Source organism: Protopterus annectens, chromosome 5.part0 (assembly GCF_019279795.1).
Source record: "Protopterus annectens isolate FY-2018-M chromosome 5.part0, PAN1.0, whole genome shotgun sequence".
NCBI classification, from domain to species: Eukaryota; Metazoa; Chordata; order Ceratodontiformes; family Protopteridae; genus Protopterus; species Protopterus annectens.
The window spans coordinates 412,347,411-412,368,499 of NC_056735.1; the positions used below are offsets into that span (position 1 = coordinate 412,347,411).

General features: G+C 40.8%; 1 protein-coding gene across 1 annotated transcript in view; it reads right to left on the bottom strand.

Annotated features, from left to right (window-relative positions):
- The window catches only part of KDM6A (lysine demethylase 6A), a gene marked incomplete in the record, with an annotated part of 3,528,619 nt that overhangs the window by 342,946 nt on the left and 3,164,584 nt on the right, over positions 1–21,089 (bottom strand). Inside the window, 1 exon segment of the mRNA XM_044072373.1 lies at positions 6,664–6,851. Within this exon segment, the coding sequence (XP_043928308.1) occupies positions 6,664–6,851 (188 nt within the window).

Genomic DNA, 21,089 nt, shown 5'->3' on the forward strand with positions numbered 1-21,089 from the left:
GAGGGTAAACCTTGAGCAGGTAACTCTTGCAAACTTGGAGCTCACTGTCCGGCTGGAGGTTGGTGGCAGCTCCAGTAAATCAGGGGGTCAAGGGGTAAGACTCTGGTAACACAGAAACCACCTGAGATGAGGTACTGTCCAACGCTCTTTCTATAGTTTGAAAGGCAGGCCCCCACTGAGGACGAATGGGAGTCTGGAACTGGGGTCACAACCCAATCAGAGAGACCCACCTGAAAAGCCAGAACCGAGGATGTCCACTGTCGGCGCAGCCCAAAAGGGTAAAGTTGGCTCCAAGGAAGAAAATGGAGCAGAATCAAACCCCTCGGGTCTGACGGCGAATGCCCGGTCCCGAAGGCACCAAAGGAGTCAGAACCATACCCAGTACCAAAGGCAAAAAAGTTGTCACTACCGAGATCATTGGAAGCTGTATGGTTAGAGTTGACTGCTCTAAAGCCTGCAAGGAGGTCAGAGGAGAAGAAGAAGATGTAAGAGAGAAACCCCCTGCACCAGGAGGGAGAGGGGGCTGAGATGACTGGGGAAGATCCCTAGCTGTCAGAATCTGATCCACCAACCTCATTAAATCAACTTCCGAAAGACTCCCGGTGGAGCGAACAAACAAGCCAGATGGGGGTCCTCTCTAAAATCAGACTGGGGAGTTGCCCCAAACAAAGGTCAATAGATGAAGAATAAGTAGTCCTGGGTTGAATCACAACATCTGTCGTCAGTATCATCTGAGCAGCCATAGGAGATATTGACACCACCACGACAGCAGTGGGAATCGGTTGGAACAGTAGCCAAAGTAGTAGTATAGTTGGTGTTGTAGCCCGTTTGGAAGTTGTGATCAGTGTCGAAGGCACAGGTAAGGGGGTTGGTGCCGAAGAGTCACTCTGCTCCAAAAGCTTTGGAGCCTTTGATTTCAGTTTCAGTCCATGCTGAAAGAGATGTCAGCATTGAACGAGAAGTTTTAGTACCAGAGGCGACTGGTTGGCTTTGAATAAGGCTTCTTCGAAAGGGGCTTTAAGAAATCCTTTGAGGATGAACTTGTTTTTACACTCTACCAGGGCTCTATTACTGAAACCCTATCAGACAGAGCACTCCATATTCAAATGGAATGCACCCAAACAGTACAAGCAACATTCATGTCCATCAGAGTTCGGCATTTTCCTGCTGCACTCTTTACACTGCTTGAAACCAGTTGTGGTAACTTTAGATTCATCTTTCATCGCTCTAAAATAGAGTAGGAGAGGTAGAAAGAGGAGAAAAAAGGAGAAAAGCACTCTAACCACAAGGGGATACACTACCAGCAATGGTAGAGAGATTACCTAATGGGAAGAAGGAGAGGGGGGGAAGGGAGCTACCAATGAAGGTAGTTAGCAATACTAACAGTAAAAGGAAGGGAAACACATTCACTATTAGAGGATAGACTAAAGTAGGAAAACTATAGAACTATAAGGTAGAAAGCGTTAATGAGAGAGATTACAAGAAAACAAATTTTTACTTGGCTATGAGAGAGGAGAGTCGGCTGACATGTCTTGCTTTAAGAGTGGCAAACGAGATCTGAGGTAATGTAGAGAGGGGCTTTGTGGGCAGACTTTTAGCTGAAGAGTTTTTTTTTTTTTTTGCGAGCTGCATAATGGCCAAATCAGTTCAGACGATTGGAACCATTACCCAGAAGTCAAGAACAGATGAAGACGGACATCAGATCTTTTGTTTTAGCAGAAAGGCCCCTAAGATCCAGAAAAGCCTTGAAGAACCCAGATTTATGTGGCATCAGAAACAAATCTGGTGTAATAGCCTTGGCCTTTCTGGTCTGGTGAGACCTCCTCCTGGCCAGTTTTCTTGCTTAGCTTATATGCAACATTGTCAGGATAACACATTAAGTAGGGACTTCATAGCTGCAGAGGTTACTTAAACAGGATTCAATAACCTCTCAGTTAATGCTCCTGATTCCATTGCCCAGAGGGATGTGGTACTACATGGTCAGATGACAGGACAACCTTCCCAAGACTGCATCCAGAGGAAACTGTGAAGTCTTCACAATTTTGCAAGCCAGTTTTCTTCTTACATCCCCCTCATTGGCATCAGTTCCTTTTGTCTCTGTGTGCAATGTTGATTAAGGAGCCTGCCCAAGGTCTTCTGCTCTTAACTGGTGATGCTGCTGCTCTAGCCCACTCTGGAAACACATCCAACAATGACTTCTCTGCATTTCTGGAAACACTACTTGGGGAGGCTGAAATCTCAAACTCTGCGTAGGCAGGGTCTTATCCTGCTCTTCATTTTTAAGGTGCCCGCTAATCTTTTCTCTAAAAAAAGAGGGATCCTGAGACCTGGGAGCCCATAAATGCAACTTTCTTGGCTTTAATGACACTGATGAGCTTGAGCTATGCATACTAGGGTATCATTATGCCAATGTCTGCAGCTCTGACTGAACCTTAAGCTACGCTCCAAATGACACGGATGTGAAGGATCACGAGTATAAAATATGTGGCAACTTGGGTTTATTTTATTTATTTATTTTTTTAAATCTTGCCTCCCCATTTGGAAAGTCTTCAGCCGCAAATCTTATCTGATCCATTAAGTCCCACTGGAAATAAAGCATGTATAAAGTACCAACAACAGCAGTGTTGGGGAAGTAAAAGTATACTTCCCTAAGCAGTCCAATGGTAGCATCTTTACCTCACAGATGGACAGCAGGACTTTGGGGAGACATGCTGCCTGCTAAAGGGCTGCAGCATTCATTACAAGATATGGTTTTGGGTTATTCAAACAGACCAGTCCCCTGGGAGGATGAAAAACTTTGTCTGATTTTCTGAGCACTGGGGTTAATGTATCAGGATTTTCCTAGGCCACAACAGTGGCATCTTTAAGAATATCCACTAGAAGTGGGACCACTGAGATCAACAGAATAAATCAGCACTCCTGCTGCAGTTTGCCCTTGGAGCTAAGGAAGTAGGTCGGTACCCATCCCCACTTTCCAGCATCACATGGAGAAAATTTCCCAATTGCCTGCTTCAGGGAAACCTCTGGGGTGAGTCCAAATGCTTGAATTTGAAAAGGGTGTTGTGGGGGTTATTTGGGGTGGAGTTCTGACTCTCAAAGTCTTTTTTGTGGCAAAATGTCTCACACAGAACTGCACAGCTGACCCATTTGAGTATCTCAGCTGCAAGACTTTTGTGCATGAGCAGCGACTACTGGGGCACCAGCTGCATAACTGTTCCAACTACCTGACCCTTCGTCATAAACAGCCTTCACCAGAGTTATCAGCAATGGAACAGGGTGCACATTGGACAGGAAAGGTTACAGTTACAGCACAGCAAACATACTGGAAATAAATGTCTACATGGAAGCAAAGTCCAACACTGGAGACCGGCCCAAGGGTACACCACCAGTTACTATGAAGGTGCTGCAACAGCAGTCTTTGTAAGTGACACTGAATACAGTTCTTGTGGTACAACTTCCATGGGTCAAAGTTATGTCAATGTTCAACTACAAGGCTGATGCCAGTGGCAACTGGAGCAAGAAGCTTCAGCAAAGCTAGGAATAATGTCTACATTGAGGAATATGCAAGGCCAGCCCATGTCAGCAGGGAAAGCCAAAGAACTCCTGTATTTCCTCTCTCACTCTGGTGCTAGAAGACATCGTAGCCAACAGCTGTCTCTCAACAGCCACAAAGCCTACATAATATGCTTCAGGTCTATTTTTGGTGCCAGAGGTGGATGTACCTGGCATGAGTCTTCTTTTTACACTGACCGGCTGAGAATGTCAAGGTGTGGGTTCCAATATGGAAATAACCGGCTGCAGCTACATGTTTTCATGCTAGACATCCTTATCGCTGAGGGCTGGAGTCAGAGTTAGAGTTCAGCCTACAACATCCTGTTGGGTATGAGCTGTGAATATGCGGCTTCTAATGTCAGGAGACTAACTGGAAGAACTGGCGCAAGAGGCTTTCTCATGACCACTTTTGGCTTTTGTACACCTTTTTGGCCTACTGTAAAAGTGAAAATAGAATTCGAGTCACAGTCAAGTTGAGGACAGAATCTGACAGTGATGTCTTTTTTCTGAAGTGTGAAGACAGCTTCTCTTGTGTTTAACCAATTATGGCTCTACTGAAATCTTCGTAGATACAGCAGGCAGGGACTTATAGTGTTCCTCTAACCACAGGGCACAGAGAGTGGTCATTACTAGGCACAATCTGATATCCACAGGTACACTTTCTAGACAGGGATGGAGGTATACTAAATCTTGATAGGGGAGAGGTCGAAGGGGCTGTACATCAATAGTAAGGATATGAACTGGCAGAAACAAATGGCATTAAGAATGAAAACAAACTAATGATTTGACTCAAAATGAGTAACAAAAATGCCAAGGAGCAAGCTTTGTATGAAAACAAAACATACAACCAAAATGCTCTGAGGGACTGTCCTGGCATGTCCAAATTTAACATACAGCTAAAAGGAACTGGAAAACTAGAAGCAGAGCAGCATCACAGAAACATGATGAAAAATTCTCACGAATAATTTCCAAACACCAGACAGTCCTGCAAATTACCAAGGATGGACGTCTTACCAGTGCAAGTGAATGACTTTATAGCTCTCTATGCCATTAATTATTGTATTAATATTATTAATCTATTAATTATTGTACTGCTAAAACAAGTTCATCAGGCAATCAAAGTTGAAGCCGACTACCTTGAGGATTAGACCCATAATGTTTACTCAACATATGCACTGGATCTTTCAAAGTTCTGAGGAACTTCTAGACAGAAACAAACTCTTACTTTTGCTCTTTCAAGTCAAAAGAGACAGGCAGGTTCTCCAAAAGATAGATTTGACTCCCTCTAATGGACCGCACTGGACAGCACACTGATCAACAACTTGTAGCAGAGAATGAACATAAAGACTCTTTGGTCTTGGCTTGCTAATCTACTGTGTCATATACTCAGCATGACTGCCTGCATGCCTTCTGCATTTCAGCTGAAAGTATGAACCACTTTTATTGATTCTGGGAGAACTTCCATAAGTGTCTGGTTCTGCCTTGCAAAACTGTTCTTAATGTGTGGTCAAGTACAATAGATACAGTGACTTAAAAGATTTTAACACAGAAAAAAAAAACTTTTTTTATGCACAACCCAACCTCTAGGACTCTGTCTAGGGCCTGTCTCACACTTGGTCAACATTGAAAAAGCAGTTGGACTGCATGCTTTAAAACATATTATCCACTCAAAATGTGGCACCCTGGATCCTGTCAGGCAACCTACAAGAACAATTTCACCGCATACTTGCCAGGAAGTGGGATACATTACACAAAGAATGAATTTTGTAAGATGGATAGCACAGCTGCTATTTGGATCGTTTGTTTTCCACTGTGTTGGAAAATGCTTCATCCTGCCCTGCACTACTGAATAAAACATTACTGGGCTTCAGGCAACAAAGGCAGAGTATTTAGCATCTAAATCTCATACTTGTCATAGGAAAAAGGACACAAAATAAACATATAAAAAGATTCCCTCCACCCCAAGAGGGACCTCATATTGTAAGACTCATTATACAACTTCTTGGATTATCCAATATCCAATGTGCTATGAACTCTTTCCATGACAACAAAAAGCCCTCTGAAGTCTCCAAATACTGACTACAGACTCCAGTATTACATGATGGCTCATGTGAGGAACAGGTAGGTATCTTTGACACAATACATAGCAAACACAAGGGTGTAAATAAAACCATCTAAAAGTCAAAATAAAATGCCCTCTAGGTGTTTCAGTTCTGCATGATGGGAGGATGGTCTCAACTGTCATGAACAAGAAGGCACGTGATGAAACAGAGGAAATAAGTGCAAATATGTTAATTTGAGGCCTAATTAGTACTAGCTGTAATCCCTGGGCAAGGATTTTGCAGAGCAGGCTGTTTACACTGCTGCTGAGAGGATTACACATTTGACTTTTGACACTGTGTAATTCAAATAACACCCTTGTCTGAAAGCACAACCTTAGCCACTAAGGTGTGATCATACAAATGACGCTCTGACAAGAAATTACAACTTCATTATTCATTGTTCGCTTTTCCTTCAGGTATGACGGCGAACATGAACTTCTTTTCTCGTCTCAGTCAGAACTACTGCACTGAGACCCTGAGAAAAACAAGAATGAAGTAGGCTTTTCCATAAGGGCTGACTCAATAGATACAAAGATAACTACTACTCTGAAAATTCATTTTTTGCCCCATTAGTACTTCAACAGATCCACGTGCGATCTTCAATGTGAAACACAAAACAATATTAAGAAACTTTTTAGAAATGTATTCAGAGTTAAAAAAGGAACATTAAGAAAAAAACAAAAAAAAGTTCTTACACAAGACGCACTCAAAATTATGAAACTGCAGGCAAGGATCTGTCCCTTTAGACTGTTTTAAAATAAAAAGATGAGCAGATCTTACCAAGTATGAGTGGTAGGCTGCTGACTAGGCAAAAACATATACTCTGTACTCAAGGCCAATATGCAAGTCATGATGCATTCTAAATATCAAGAACCGTAAAGACAGAGAAACAGAAAAACAGATTTACTTCAGGTGTTTGTAAACTCTGAAATGAAAACGTATGCAATAGCCCAGATGAATTACAATAAATTAAAGGCGGTGACGACTTAAAAGAAGAACTTAACAGTACCTGTCAGAGGGCCAACATTCCAAGCAATGTTGTTGCACCAGCCGATGGCCTGAACCCAGTGAACTGTGCCAGCATTAATCCAAACCAGATCCCCAGGACGCTGAATAAACCGATACACTGGGACATTTGCCTCATAAAGATCTTCAAGGTTTGGCCACCACGAGCCCATCAAATAATTAATGCTGTTCCTTGAAAAAGTGAGAATATACATCATTTACACACTGTATACCATTCATATCGAGCAAAAGAATTTTCTTTCCCCAAAACCATGGCTAAAAATAATTTTTATGGCATCCAGTGTTAAAAAAGGTACAGCTGCATAAACAAAGAAAATCAGCCTATGACACTTAAATGAAGGCAGTAATTTTTTATTTACTGACATTTGATTACTGCAAGAGACCAACTGGGTAGGATCCCGTTTTTCAGTGCAGGCCCAGGCAGAAAAGCTCCAAAGTATTACAAAACATTTCAAGAGCAAGACTTTTACAGTCTTTAAAAATAGCACAAAAAGTACAGTTTAAAAAATTATACCAAATTAGACATAATATGGAAACATTGGCTAAGACCAGATACAATTATATGACAATGATTTAATATTTAGAGGAAATTTTAGCCAGTTTACAGAGAAATTAAAGGTAAGTTGTAAAATACAAACAGGAACTGCCATACAAAGTAAGAGAAAAGAAGGCTTACTGTACATTTAGAGAGAAAACCAGGGAAAAGTTCACCAAGATTCTGACGCAACTTGCTGTGAGGAAAAGGTTAGTTTGCTTTTGATCTCTTGTACTTTGTATTATTTTATTGCCGCCTTCTATTTTGTTTTTTTACACTATGTTTTACTTGTATTCTGCTTTGAACTGCATATTAAACTTAGAAAGAGACCAAAGCTGTGTCTTGCGAGTCACACAGACTTTTCCCAACCTACTGCTGTTGTATTCTTCAACACGATTGCCTTTCTAGTTGCCTGCCTCTTATGCTAATTTGACCACATATCTCCTTCCCTTCTCCCAGTTCACTGGCTGTTGTAAGCACAAAATTATTTTCTGAAATCACTCCCCTTCAACTATTTAAATTTATTGGCCGTCCCACTGTATTCCACAGAGCCAGAAAACAAAAGTGCACGCCCCCTTTCAATCTATCTTGTTCTTTTAAAATTAGTGGCTCTCCACTTAGAAAGACTAAACATCAGTTACCCCCTTTTTCATATCTAACTGCTTGGTGCACACTGCAGTGTTTATAATATTAACCCACTTTTTCATCTTACCTTTAATCAATTGCAAGACCACCAGTTACTGGAGAGCCAGCATTCTGCCTCTCAGTAGTGATCTTGAGATTAGTGCTGCTGTTTTCTCCTGGTGAGAGAAGGAGCACAGGGACATTATTTCCTGGGGACTGCTGATCACCACAAAGCCTAATAACTGCTTCATAGGTGACAGCTTCAAATTTGTGCTTATAGTCCGCTCCTGGTTAGAGAAGGAGCAGAGTGCACTGACCCCGACAGTTTCTGATTTGACAGTGAGCATTTGTGCTTAAAGTTCCTGATTGGTCTGGCTGCTATTCAAGGCATCTACCAGGAAAAGGCTACAACTAGCCTACAGACCTTCCATCATCTGGGACAATACAGTGGATCATCAAACAGGCCGTGGCCTGCTTCTCATCATGGGATTGGTGCTAACATTTGCTTCTGGTGAGAAAAGAAGCAAAAGAGCATTGTATCCCAGCAAAGTGAAGCTGTGGTGAGACCAGCAGCAGTAGTAGTAGGCAAGCAGTAGCCATTCATGAGACTCCCCACTTTTCATCATTCTTAGCAAGACAATTCTTTGTTTTTAGTTAAATACTGTTTGATTTGTTTCTAACTTCAGAATATCTGCTTAAATAAGTCATCCTTAAATTTTCGGGGTCTATGTATTACTTTCCCCTCAACTGTTTGGCTGTGCCCTGCACAGACTCCGGCAACTCGAGCGACATTTTTTTCTGTTAAAGCACGATTGAAATTTCTCCAATACCTAGTTGAAAAAAGGACAGCTAGTTTGCAGTTACAAGCACTGCCCCCAGAGTTAAACGAATACTCTTGATATCGCTTTATATTTTCACTCCAGCTATCTAATCAATAAAAAAGGGTCTGCTGCCATGGATATGAACTTTCTCCCTACCTCTGTTACCAGCCTGGTGGATATGGGAATCCTGAGGCAATGTAGAAATTGCCTCAGGTTTACTGACAACCAGTTAATTCTGAAACAAACGGATATGGTATATGAACGATGTATTTACACAATGTCACTGGAGGCAAAGCTCTCACATAAAAGTACTCCTAATGTCAATAAGGTTGTCAGAAGTACACACGCTGCATGCACCCATCACACACAATTCAAAGCAGACATAGACCCACATATGCTGAGGCACTTAAATGTATCCTTCCTAAACCACAAAGACCTCCTAGATGAAGTACACAAACACCCTCAGCAGCCCCATTAGCACACACTTAAACAGATCAATACAGGAATCCTACATAGCTATCTGGAAAAAAGCATATATTCTTCCCCTACATAAAGGTGGCAACTGCATAGATACCTCCAATTTCCATCCCATCGCTATACTGTCCCCCATCTCAAAAATCGTAGAAAAATGTATTCACACCCAGCTCCAAAAATATATACTGAATAACCATCTTCTATCTCCTTGTCAACGTGGCTTCCACCCTGCCCACAGTACCACCACCGTTCTCTCATCATTCATGAATACAATTAACCAAGCTCATAATGAAGGAAAACTAGTTTCCTCCCTCTTCCTTGACTTATTTAAGGCTTTCAATACCATCTCCCACTTCCTTCTTCTCCCTAACCTTTCCACTTTAGGTATGCCCCCACCAACCTTACTCTGGTTTTCCAAATACCTGTCCAATAGAGAACAATCTGCTAGATGGCTAAACTCCTTCTCACCATTCCTACATACTCCCACAGGGGTTCCCTCAAGGGTCCATATTAGGAGCTCTACTCTAGTACTTTTATTAAAGACTTCCACTCTTGTGTTACCAACAACTCTGTTATTCAGTACCCAGGTGACTCAACTATAATTTGTATCGCCAGTACCAAACTACTCATACGCACACAGCAAGCATTCTTTTCCACTGAAAACTGGATTACTACATCACTTTACACTCAATCCCAACAAAACCAAACTTCTTTTCACTCCAAAGAAAACCACCATAATAAACAAACCAGACTTCAAAATCTATTCACTAAACAAAACCACCAAAGTAGTAGTCCCATATACAAAATTACTAGGTGTTACCATAGATGAAAGCTTAACCTTTGACCAACACATTCACAACATCAGAAAAATCTACCAAAAACTTGGAACCCTCTATAGGCACAAACACTTCCTTAACCCCTATACCTTCCTATTACCATTCCTATTATATGGTGCCCCTCTTCTCACTAACATACAAACCTCCCTAAAAGCCAAAATAAAAACCTGCTGCAATAAAATCTCCAAATTTGCAAATAATACTACATAATTCCTCACACCACTGTTCCTCACTTTACATACTCAAATGGCTCAAAGTACCACGATACCTCATCTACCAACAACTCACTAAAGCTCACAAAATAATCTATAAAGCTCTCGCCTGTCCATCTCTTTCCACCACTCTAACTTGATACCACCCAAACAGACCCCTTAGATAAGAAAATGAGACCTTACTGCTCATCCAAAAACCCACCCTCCCTGCTGGTCAAACACTCTACTCATTCTGCATTGCCAAACTATGGAACTCACTCCCAATACCGCACAGATTCACTAAGGATGCCAACTCCTTCAAACAGGCCCTTCACCTCCACCTATCTACCCACTGGCAATGCTCTTGCTCCAGACCCCATATAACCTGACCTATCCCAAAATATCATCTCTCGCACATATCCCTAACCATTTTAAATCTGTAACACTCAACTCCATCTGTTTCTTTCTTCTTCTTTCTTTTCTGCTTTATCCACTGCCTATGACTTTGTTAGACATTTCTATTTACTGCACACTGCCAATTTCATTGTATATTATTGTTCACTTCTGCTCAACTGATGTTTATCTAAAATAATGATCACTTCTGACTGTTAAACTTCATCTAATTTGTAACTGTTTTTAGCTTTGTTGTAGCTAACTGTAGCTCTGTTAATTCAATCTGTAATTAACAAAGTTGTAACGACATGTCTATTGGAGCTTTTCTCCCCAGGCCTCCAATGAAAAACGGGCTTATTCCGGCCCAATGGACACTCCTGGTAAACAAATACAAATAAAAATAGTAATAAATAAATAAAAATGCCCTCTTTCAAAACAACACCCACATCAACACATACAGCTACATCTCATGGAGCCTCTACCTCTAAGCCTATAAGGCAAGACACCACACAATCCAACATTCTGGTCATTGAAGACACCACTGAGAGAGACTCTGATGTCCCTCTCACCAGGCTGAGTAAGGAGAAAGTCACAGTCAGTTGTTTATCAGGGGGTTAGGATTCACCATATTACGCACACACTCAGGTCATCAAACCACAAGCACCAGTATGACTCCGTTACAGTCCACGTGGAAGTAAATGACCTGATACATACCTCTCTGGACTATATGAAGAGAGACATCATGGAGCTCTCTGAATGCATCTCAGACTAGTACGAGACTGGCAATGAGCACCATTTTACCTTCTCCAAGGATGATGCCACAACACGAACAAAAGATAATTGACTTTAATAAATGGCTTAGTTTCTGGTGTCACTGTAAGGGGCTGCAATATTTGCAGCTTGGAAAGAGATGATCAACAGACAACGCTGTTTTGCCAAGGATGGTCTGCACCTCTCCCCCTAGGCTTTTGAATATTAGCTAAAACATGGTCTTCCCCCACAGTGCCTTTTTAGGCGATGTCAAACAAAGTACTTCTGACATAGCAAATCAAAACCAAGAAAATCTAAAGGTATTATTGCTCAATGCTAGGAGTCTAAACAAAAAACTCCACTCCTTAGAAGGTCTCTTCACCCTAGAGAATGCTGATGTCTGTGCGGTCACAGAGACATAGTTTAAAGCCCCGGAGAGCACACCAACAGTGCAAGGCTATAATGCCTTACACACATTTAGACCAGCTACTACACAGATAGGGACAAAAGGTGAGCAGTCTATATATATATATATATATATATATATATATATATATATATATATATATATATAAAAATATACATACCTCAAGGCTGGTCAAACAGGACAATGCACTTGAGCTGCTCCATGTTCAAATCACCATAGGCAAAATCTAATATCACTTCCTTGCCAGCTACAGATCCCCCTCTATGACCCAGGAAATCAAAAACATTTATTTAAACTTATTAGAAATACAAACCATCCAACCCAATACCATACTCATGGACAACTTTAATTACCTCTCTATTAACTGGGAATCCTATACAACACCAAACGTACAGGCACAGATATTGCTGGATTTTGCAAACACAAATTCCCTGAACCAGAGAGTACACCAACCAAGGATACAGCCATACTGAATCTGGTCCTCACTAATATGGCAGAGTGCTGCACACCCCCTACTGTAATGTCTTCCCTGGTAAGGTCGGACCACAAAATGTTCTCCTTTGAAGTAAAAATAAAACTTGGACCCCCAGCTAAACCTGGAATATTCAGGTACTCCTCTTAGGCTAACCTTCTGCTACTAAATGATAACCTGGCAAAAAATTTCAAGTCCCCATAAACCCTGAAAACACTGCTGTCTATGCAGAACTATTCACAGAAACCCTGTACAACCATGTTAATAGCTGGATAGAGGCAGCCGTACTCACCAGGTAGTAGTACAGAACTAACTCAAAAAACAAGCCACCCTGGTGGAATCACAAAATCAACAGGTTGTATAACAGAAGGAAGAAAATCACAGCAAAAAATAGGAGGTGTGGCAACCAGTAGGATAAAAGCACACTCAAACTAAAACAACTCAGAGGACAAATAAAGTCTAACAAAGCTAAATTTGAGGTGAATTTGGCCTCCCAGGCCAAGGAAAACCAAAGGCTTTCTTTGGCTATGTCTGCAACCTCACAGGTAATACACAATTGTGCACAGAACCCATTGTAAATGGAGCCACCTATACTGAGCTAGAAGATATAGCAAGCCTACTGGCTGAAAAATTCAGCTCCAACTTTACTCCTCTCTCTCCCCCTCAACCTTCCCTCAGGAAATACCATCAAATATAATTACCCCTGCTATCACTAGGGAACAGGTCCTTAATGCTCTCTCTAAAGCCAAGAACACTGCATTAATAGTCCCAGACAATATCCCAGGATGCCTTCTAAATAGAATGAAACATGACCTACCAGGGCCTCTGGAACTGCTATTTAACTATAGCCTCCAAACAGGTTTCATGTCTCATGAATGCAGAACAGCAACAGCCAACCCTCTGCAAAAAGTTGGGCCATCTACAGACCGTGGAAACGACAGATCCATAAGTCTCACTAGTCTTGTATGTCAAGCCATGGAAAGAATTATGGAAATGACCAACAGTGACATAGTAAACCTCTAGACACTGGACCCATCCCAGTTTGGTTTCGTCAAGGGTAGATCATGCCTACTCAACCTGGTGTACTTGTTTCAGAAGGTAACCAAAGCAACTGAGGAGGGCAAAATGGTTCACACTGCCTACCTTGACCTGGCCAAGGCATATGACAATACCCCACTTGGGCATTGTTGAAAAACTCAAGAGGTTAAGTATAAACTCGTATGTCACCCAGTGGACAGACAACAGGCGCCGAGACAAGACCCAGGAAGTCAGAACTGAGGAATCCACCTCTAGAAAGAGGCCAGTCACAAGTGGAGTCCCTCCAGGACCAGTCCTTGGACTGCTGCTTTTAGGCTTTTACATATCTGAAGTCAAGGCAAATGTCAGTGGTGTCTAGCTGACATGTGCGGATGACTGCAAATTAGAAGCGGTCAATGAATCCCACAATGACACAAATGTTCTCCAGGAGGTGCTGCCACAGAAACAACTGGTGTCAGAGCCAAGTACTAAAACTAAATGCTAAGAAATGCATAACAATACCCTTCGGAAAGTCATCCACCCCTGGTATCTATCATACTGACAACACACCCCTTAGAGCTGACCCAGTAGTCAGAGACTTGGGGACAAACACAGACAGTAATCTGGCCTCTGACCATCATGTGTCTACAGTAGTGAAGAAATCGTTCTATGCTGCACAACTTATAAACAAAGGTATGCCATCTAAGTACAAGGAAATCATTGTTCCATTGTATTCAGCATTCATCAGACCTGTTATTGAGTTTAATGCCCCTGTTGGTATGTACCTAACCAGGCATAGCCAACAACTGGAACATCTACAGAAGTTCCTCACTAAAAGAATACGGAGCTTAAGTAAAACGTCCTATGCACACCGCCTCAAGGCTCTATCCTTGTATTCTGTCTCTTACAGGCATTTGAGGGGAGATCTATGTCCGACATACAGTGCACTGTCAGACCCCACTCTATGGACCTCTTGCATATCCGCAAAACAAAGCACCAGAATTACCCATTCTAAAGACTTAAACCTTGCCTGTGATATAAACAGGACATGCTGGCGAGACAGGTATGTATCACAGAGACTACCTAGTTTCTGGAACAGGCTCCCCATTAATGTAAAGCAGTGCTCCTCCCTAACCCAGATCAAATGCAATGTGGACATTTGGACAGGGAACAGGAAATTCATCCTGGTTTGGCATCTGTCTTTCTAATGGACAAAGGCAACCTGTAAATGGTTCATCTCCCAGGCACTAGCTTGTAAATCTTTCATCTCCCAAGCCCCTGCTTACATTTATTAAGGGTATCAGAACTTGTCAGAGACTTGGGATGCATGGCTAGGCTTAAAAACGCTCTTGTGGTTGTTAGCCTAGTAAACACCTATGAAACTATGAACCCAAGAGAATCTGATAGAAGTAAGGAAGTGAGTGAAGAAGGGACAGTAGGGAGATTGTAAGGTATGAACAGGTATATTTGTTCACATTTAGGGATACAGTTTATCCTGGTACTGAGCAAGAACAAAGCCATATTTTGGTTATGAAGTCTTTCAGAATGGTTTTGAAGGACATGATGGATACAGATATGGAGTTCCAGGGCTTAGCAATATGGTACGAGTACAAACAATACCTAGCTGATTTGACAGGTTTGTGGACTGACAGGAATATTTGGTCATTTGATCACAATGACCAACTCGGAACATAGTTGTGCAAAATAGTATTCAGTGCAGTTCAAGCAGATGGATTCCAAACAATTTTTCAGGTGGTACGAAGTTGTGCATATGTTAGCTAATGAGATGCTTCTAACCAATTTAGCATTTTCAGAGCTATACAGTGGCGGGTTCTGTTCTTGTAGCTGCAAATTCAAACTTTGTTATAGCATTGTTTAAATTGTGATTTTTGTGATGCCTGTAGGTTAGTAAGCATGGAAGCTCCACAAAGTGTGGGTAAGAGGTAAGTAGTGGCAAGTGCAGCTTTAGCTACATCCGTGAGAAGGTTTTTGGCTCTATAAAGCATTCCCAGTTTTGATGATTTTTTTTCTTATGCAATTTTGTATATGCAGATTGAATTTAAGTTCATCATCCATCAAATTTAAGTTTATCATCCACTATTATCCCTAATAATTTGCTATAACAAGTGACTTCAAAGGTTGTATTATCAAGACAAAGGACTTTAATTTTTTTTTTCATAGGAGAGGGATTGGGGGAGGGGGGGGTAGTATTTTGATTTTTTTTTTTTTTTAGGGTTACCAAGCAATGTTTCAGTTGCCATTAAAGCTTCTCTAGTTAAGCTTTTTTGAGGTGTGCCATGTTGTCAGATATGCAAATGTGTGTGGAGTCATTTGTGTACTTTATTAGGGATGCCTGTTGCATGGATGGGTTGGTGAAACTGTTAAAAGAGGAGGGGATCAAGGACAAGAGTCTTGCAGTATACGAGTGGTGACTGGGAGGTATGGAGAGAGGGTAGAGCACCATTTTACTGACCAATACCTATTGGGTAGGTAGCTTGGTGGGATGAGAGAGACAATGAGGGCATCGGAAGTAGAAGTTTGCTGTGACGTACTGTGTCAAAGGCTTTAGTCAAGTCCAGATACAAGGAAGAGACTAGTTTACCGTTATCTCTAGCTTTATTAACAATATTTACATAGGTGAGAAGAGCAGTGTTAGTATTATGTTGTGTGGGGGATAGCCGTTCATTCAGCAAGAGAGCGCAACTGTTTTTGAATACATTTTTCAAACAATTTGGGGAGGGGGAACAAGATTGCTATAAGTCTAAAGTTAGTAATGTCTGTTGAATTTCCTCCTTTGTGCAGAGGAATAATGAGTGACTTTTTCCAGAAACAGGGAACATGGGACTCCTGGCTTGACCTATTAATGAGAAGTGAGACAGGGCAGACAATGCTATTGGCTGCTACTGTAAGGTACTTGGTTGGACAGCCATCAGCTGAAGTGGAGCATGGCTTGTGTTGAGTAGTTTTATATAGGATTGGACACATGTTTGAAAGTGAAGTGGATGTGATGACACATGGCTACTACGCAGGATTAAGAGTAGACATACCAGAAAGTTTGGTTAGAGATGCTGTACTATCTACAAAATAAGAATTGAACTGCATTGCAGTTTTGAGTGATGAGCTACTGGGACAGGGGTTAGGGTTGAATTTACAGCTGGTTTGCAAAATTTCTTTAATTGCTATTTAGATTTTTTAGGGTTGTGTTTACTATTATTCTGAAAATTGTTATAGTACAGTTTTTGTCTTCAATAATTTGCTTTTTAGTATAACTGAGAAGCATTCTGAAGTTTTCAAGATATGGTGGTGTTTTATATTTTTTCACTCTTTCCATGCTTTTTCTATATTCTGTATTAGCATTCTTCTCTTTTGAATAGCCAAACTGCATTTGTTTTTAGTCTTTTCTTTCTAGGACGTGCAAAGCTATTCAGGAATTGTATTGAATTCATTAACAGCATCACCTAAGTGGAGGATTTTTATGAAATTCCAGTTAAAACAGATGTTAAGGACTGGAAAGAACAATTCTGGGTTAAACTCGGAAAGGTTACTTATTGTTTTATAAGCATGTTGTTTAAGTGGATGTATGAAATGTCTGGTTTTAATTTCTCCAGGTCTTTTGGGTTTCTGACACCATGACGGTAATGGACTCTATTCCTATGTCAAAGTATGATTAAAGTTCATGAAACTGGTATTGTTTTCAGTCTTTCATGTTAGCCAGAAGTGCTCTTCATAGCACCCTCAGTGTGCCCAGTAATGACTCCTACAATTCGTATGGCATTACATGTATGGGTATCATATCCAAGCACGACTGTAAATTCTTTTTTATAAGACCTACTACTTACTATTGGAACTGTCTGGGTATCCTCCTTCCACATTACCCTTGTTTCTACCTGCAAATCCCAGTATTTTATGACTCACTCTCTCTCTTTCTAGGCAAGACACTGTAGTTAATGTTTTGGACTACTATATCCGGTTTTCTCGCATTTGTTTTTTGAATTGTTGGTAGGTGAGTCAACGTGATATAAACATTTTCTATAATGCTTTCCGGCTCATGTTTCCAAGGTTTTTCAGCTGCTGCTGCCATATTAGTTGCACAATCCCCAATGCAACAGTCTTGCCACATTTTTATGCCTTTCAGTATAAAGTTCTTCTGCCATTAGTATATCACAACCAGCAACAAGATGTGCAACTGTTTCCAATTCTGTTTTACAAAACCTACCATTTTTGTCTGTTTTTCCCACATGTTCAATGAACTTTGTAAATCAATGTGTACACAAGTCCACTATCTTGGGCTGCCAATATTAAACTTTCGTCTTTTGACTTAAACTCACCTCTACCTAACCATTCCTGTGTTCAATACTGATCAACATGAGGTTGTGCCAAGAGTTTTCTATAGATGCAACTGTATTTATGCATTTTAAACATTTCATGCCTTCTCACCTGATCCTGGGACAGAGTTGGAGAAAGGCTGAGAGTTACTATAAAGTCATGCTAGGATGAGAGATAGCCCAGTAATAGAAGAACAGAGGATAAGCTGAGGAGTAGCAAAATTAAGTAAAAGGATCTGTATGCTGTATTTAGCAGGCAGTGGGGAAATGGGGATAAAAAAGGAAACAACCTGCAGAGCAGGATGACATTCAGCAGTGGTGGAGTGTGAAAGCTGATAGAGGGTAGGTAGGAAAGAAGTATTTTCTATAAAGGAGGAGAGTTAGAGTGCCCTAATAACTTCTCTGGAATGTAAGGAATACAAGAGTTTAAAAGGCTACAGCTTGAGAATGTAGTTAAAATAGGAAAACTTTTTTTTTTTTTTTTTTGGGGGGGGGGGGAGTAGAAGAGAGACAGGTGCTGTCAGGGAGGGGTGTGACTTGGAACAGGCTTGATATCATGGTCAAATGGGGCTCAATGCAGGGTAAATGATCCGGCCACCCACATACAAACAGAAGCCCCCCACACACAAACACCAGCACCCCCACTGCATCTCCTCCACCCTACCCTATTCCAGCGTCCCACTACTTGGCCATTTCTCCCCACTTACCATAAACACGGTTCAAACCTCATTGTGCACACTATTTTCTTCTTTACTTCTACAATGATTACAGATATTTGGATTTAAATTAAAACTTTTATTTCAAATTTTATAGCGGAAACACTGATAGACATTTGCTAAACAAAACAATACAGTCTCACAATTAAAACAGACTTTACTAACAGTAAACTTATTTGCCACTGATACTCGTATTCATTGAAATGAGACAAACCTGCATTCAAAGAAAATGCATCTGGCTACTGGTGGATTAAGTTTACCTTTGGGCTGTTTTCAAACCATTGCCCCTTGCACACATTTTTAGGACCATGCATGCATATATGTGTTCTGACTATATTAAATTATATTCCATGTAGAGAGCAACACTTGTTAGAGTGTTTTAAATTTGCAGTTGTGAACACTTTTCCAGAAAGTAATGGAACAAAACGTATGAACCAATAGCGACAAAACTGCCCATTTCAGAACATTTCAACAATAAAACACCACTCAAACTTCTGTCACTGTAATCCATTAGTATTAGTCAATAATGCACAATCTCTGCAGAAGTAAAATTTATCTGAATAATATCACATTAAAAAGATCTGTAATGAAGTTGTTGCTGCTTGCAAACAACTTAGTAATTCAGTGCTTAATCTACAAATTCAGTACCTGTGGCCAGTGAAGAGTAAAGTGCCTATGTTACATTATATAAACAAACAAATAAAACACACAATTGATAAGCTGGTAACATTGCAACAGGGAATGGATGGCAAACCAATGACATATTATAATTACTAGGCATCTCATCCAAAGGATGACAAACTCAGGATTGCAGCACCTCCATACCCCTTTAAAGTACAACACATAATAAGCAACACACATCTAAATGGTGTAGGACTACAACCACAGCCTTCTGTTGTGCTACTAATACAGATTTCAAATTCAATAGTACAGCAATGACCATTTGACAAACAAAACAGCTGCTCACTTAAAACACAATGACCATCAGTAAAACTTCTCTTCCCATGAAGCTTGCAATTCCTTGAAAATGCATCAAAGCTGACAATTTCTTGAAAATGCACTAAAAAACACACAAATCATTGAAAATGTACTGAAGTAGTTAGGGTAATAATACCTCTCTGAACTGTACAGATTTCTGTAGAATGTGCAGATTTTTTCCTCATTTTTGCTCTGCTCCTCTTAAAACCTGTGTTTTTTTTTTCTGGCAAATTACAGAGGACTGAAGTCACCAAATAATGACATACATTTGAGTTTCAGACTTAAAATCCTTCAAAAAACACAAGCTAACACAAAACCTACTATTCTAACATTCTAACCTTAAAAGAGCAATATTTAAAACATGTCCCTGTTTCTGGGTGTTAGTCCCCTCCATTATTTAAGACTTTGTCCAGATTTCTTGTATTTGGGAAATGAAAGGCATGGTTGGGTAGAGAGAATTAAGGCTCTGGTCTCTCCTGTAGCCAAGGTACAGGGTTTGGGCCTGGTTAAATTAACTAACCTGCCACTCTTACCCAAAGCATTTCACACACACACACAAACAGGAAAGATGTGCTGCAAATCTCTATGTACAGCAGTAGACAGAAATGTTCTGTACCATCGCAGTCACCTTATCGAAATATCCATTTTGTGTGCAAAATTACAAATAGATGTGCGTGCAATGACGCATACAAGCAGTGATGTAAGGGTGCTCTTAAAGTAAAACACCTTTACAGAAGATGTACTGTTTTTTTTTTAACTTGTGGCCAGCGGAGGCCCCCTCCCAGCCAGTGGACCCCAGGTGACTACCTTTGCTGCCCTGTACTGGATGCAGCTCTGCCTATGATTGAATACAGTGCAAAGAAGTATGGGAAGGGGAAATGTTGTAGGGAATTAGGTAAACAGAAACAAGAGTGCTTCCTGTTTTTTGTGAGAAATAAAGTTCTTACTTCACCAAAATGGAAATACAGACAAAATACTAGGAAATTAATCAACATTTTCATCCCTTGAATTCTGCAACTCTTCTGGTAAGCCTACAAAACTTAGCTTCCCATAAAGATTATTTTCTTCTTCATAACTATAACATTTAATCAGACGACATTCAACTGGTTCAGCAGTACCAAAAAATAAGCAACAACTCTTCAGTGCATTATTTAGACAGGCTCAAGAAGATGCAGCATTTGGGCTCTGATACACGGCCAGAATGTCACGGATTTAATCCTCTACAACAAGCACGTTGGATATGATGATATGCATTCATAAGCAACTTTTAAGCCACCTAACTTGAAAATAATTTATTAGCCACCTGCCAACATGGCTTCAGACCATTTCATAGCACCACCTCTGCTCTCTTATCCTTTACTGACTGCATTAATAGAAACCGTAATAACGACACTATCCTCAGCCCTCTTTACTGATTTGTCAAAAGCCTTTGACATGGTTAACCACCACCTCCTCATAAACACACTTAAAAACCTGTCATTGGATGCTCTTGCTATACAGTGGTTCCATTCCTACTTAACAGGCAACAAGCTGTACTATGGGCAAATACCTTATCTTCCCACCTCTCAGTTGCCATAGGTGTCCCTCAAGGTTCAATATTGGGTCCGCTCCTCTTCTCCATCTTCACAAATGACCTCCATTCTGTAATTCCTCAAGCTACCTTTATCCAATATGCAGACTCCACACTTATAGGCTCAGCCACTTCCTCATCAGAAATTCAGTCCCTAACCCAAAACACCATTAGCATAGTTGAAAACTGGCTTCTACACCAATGTCTTATCTTGGAACCCTAAAAAAACCCAAAAATGCTACTATTCACCCCCACCCATAAAGCCTCCCCACGTAACTTT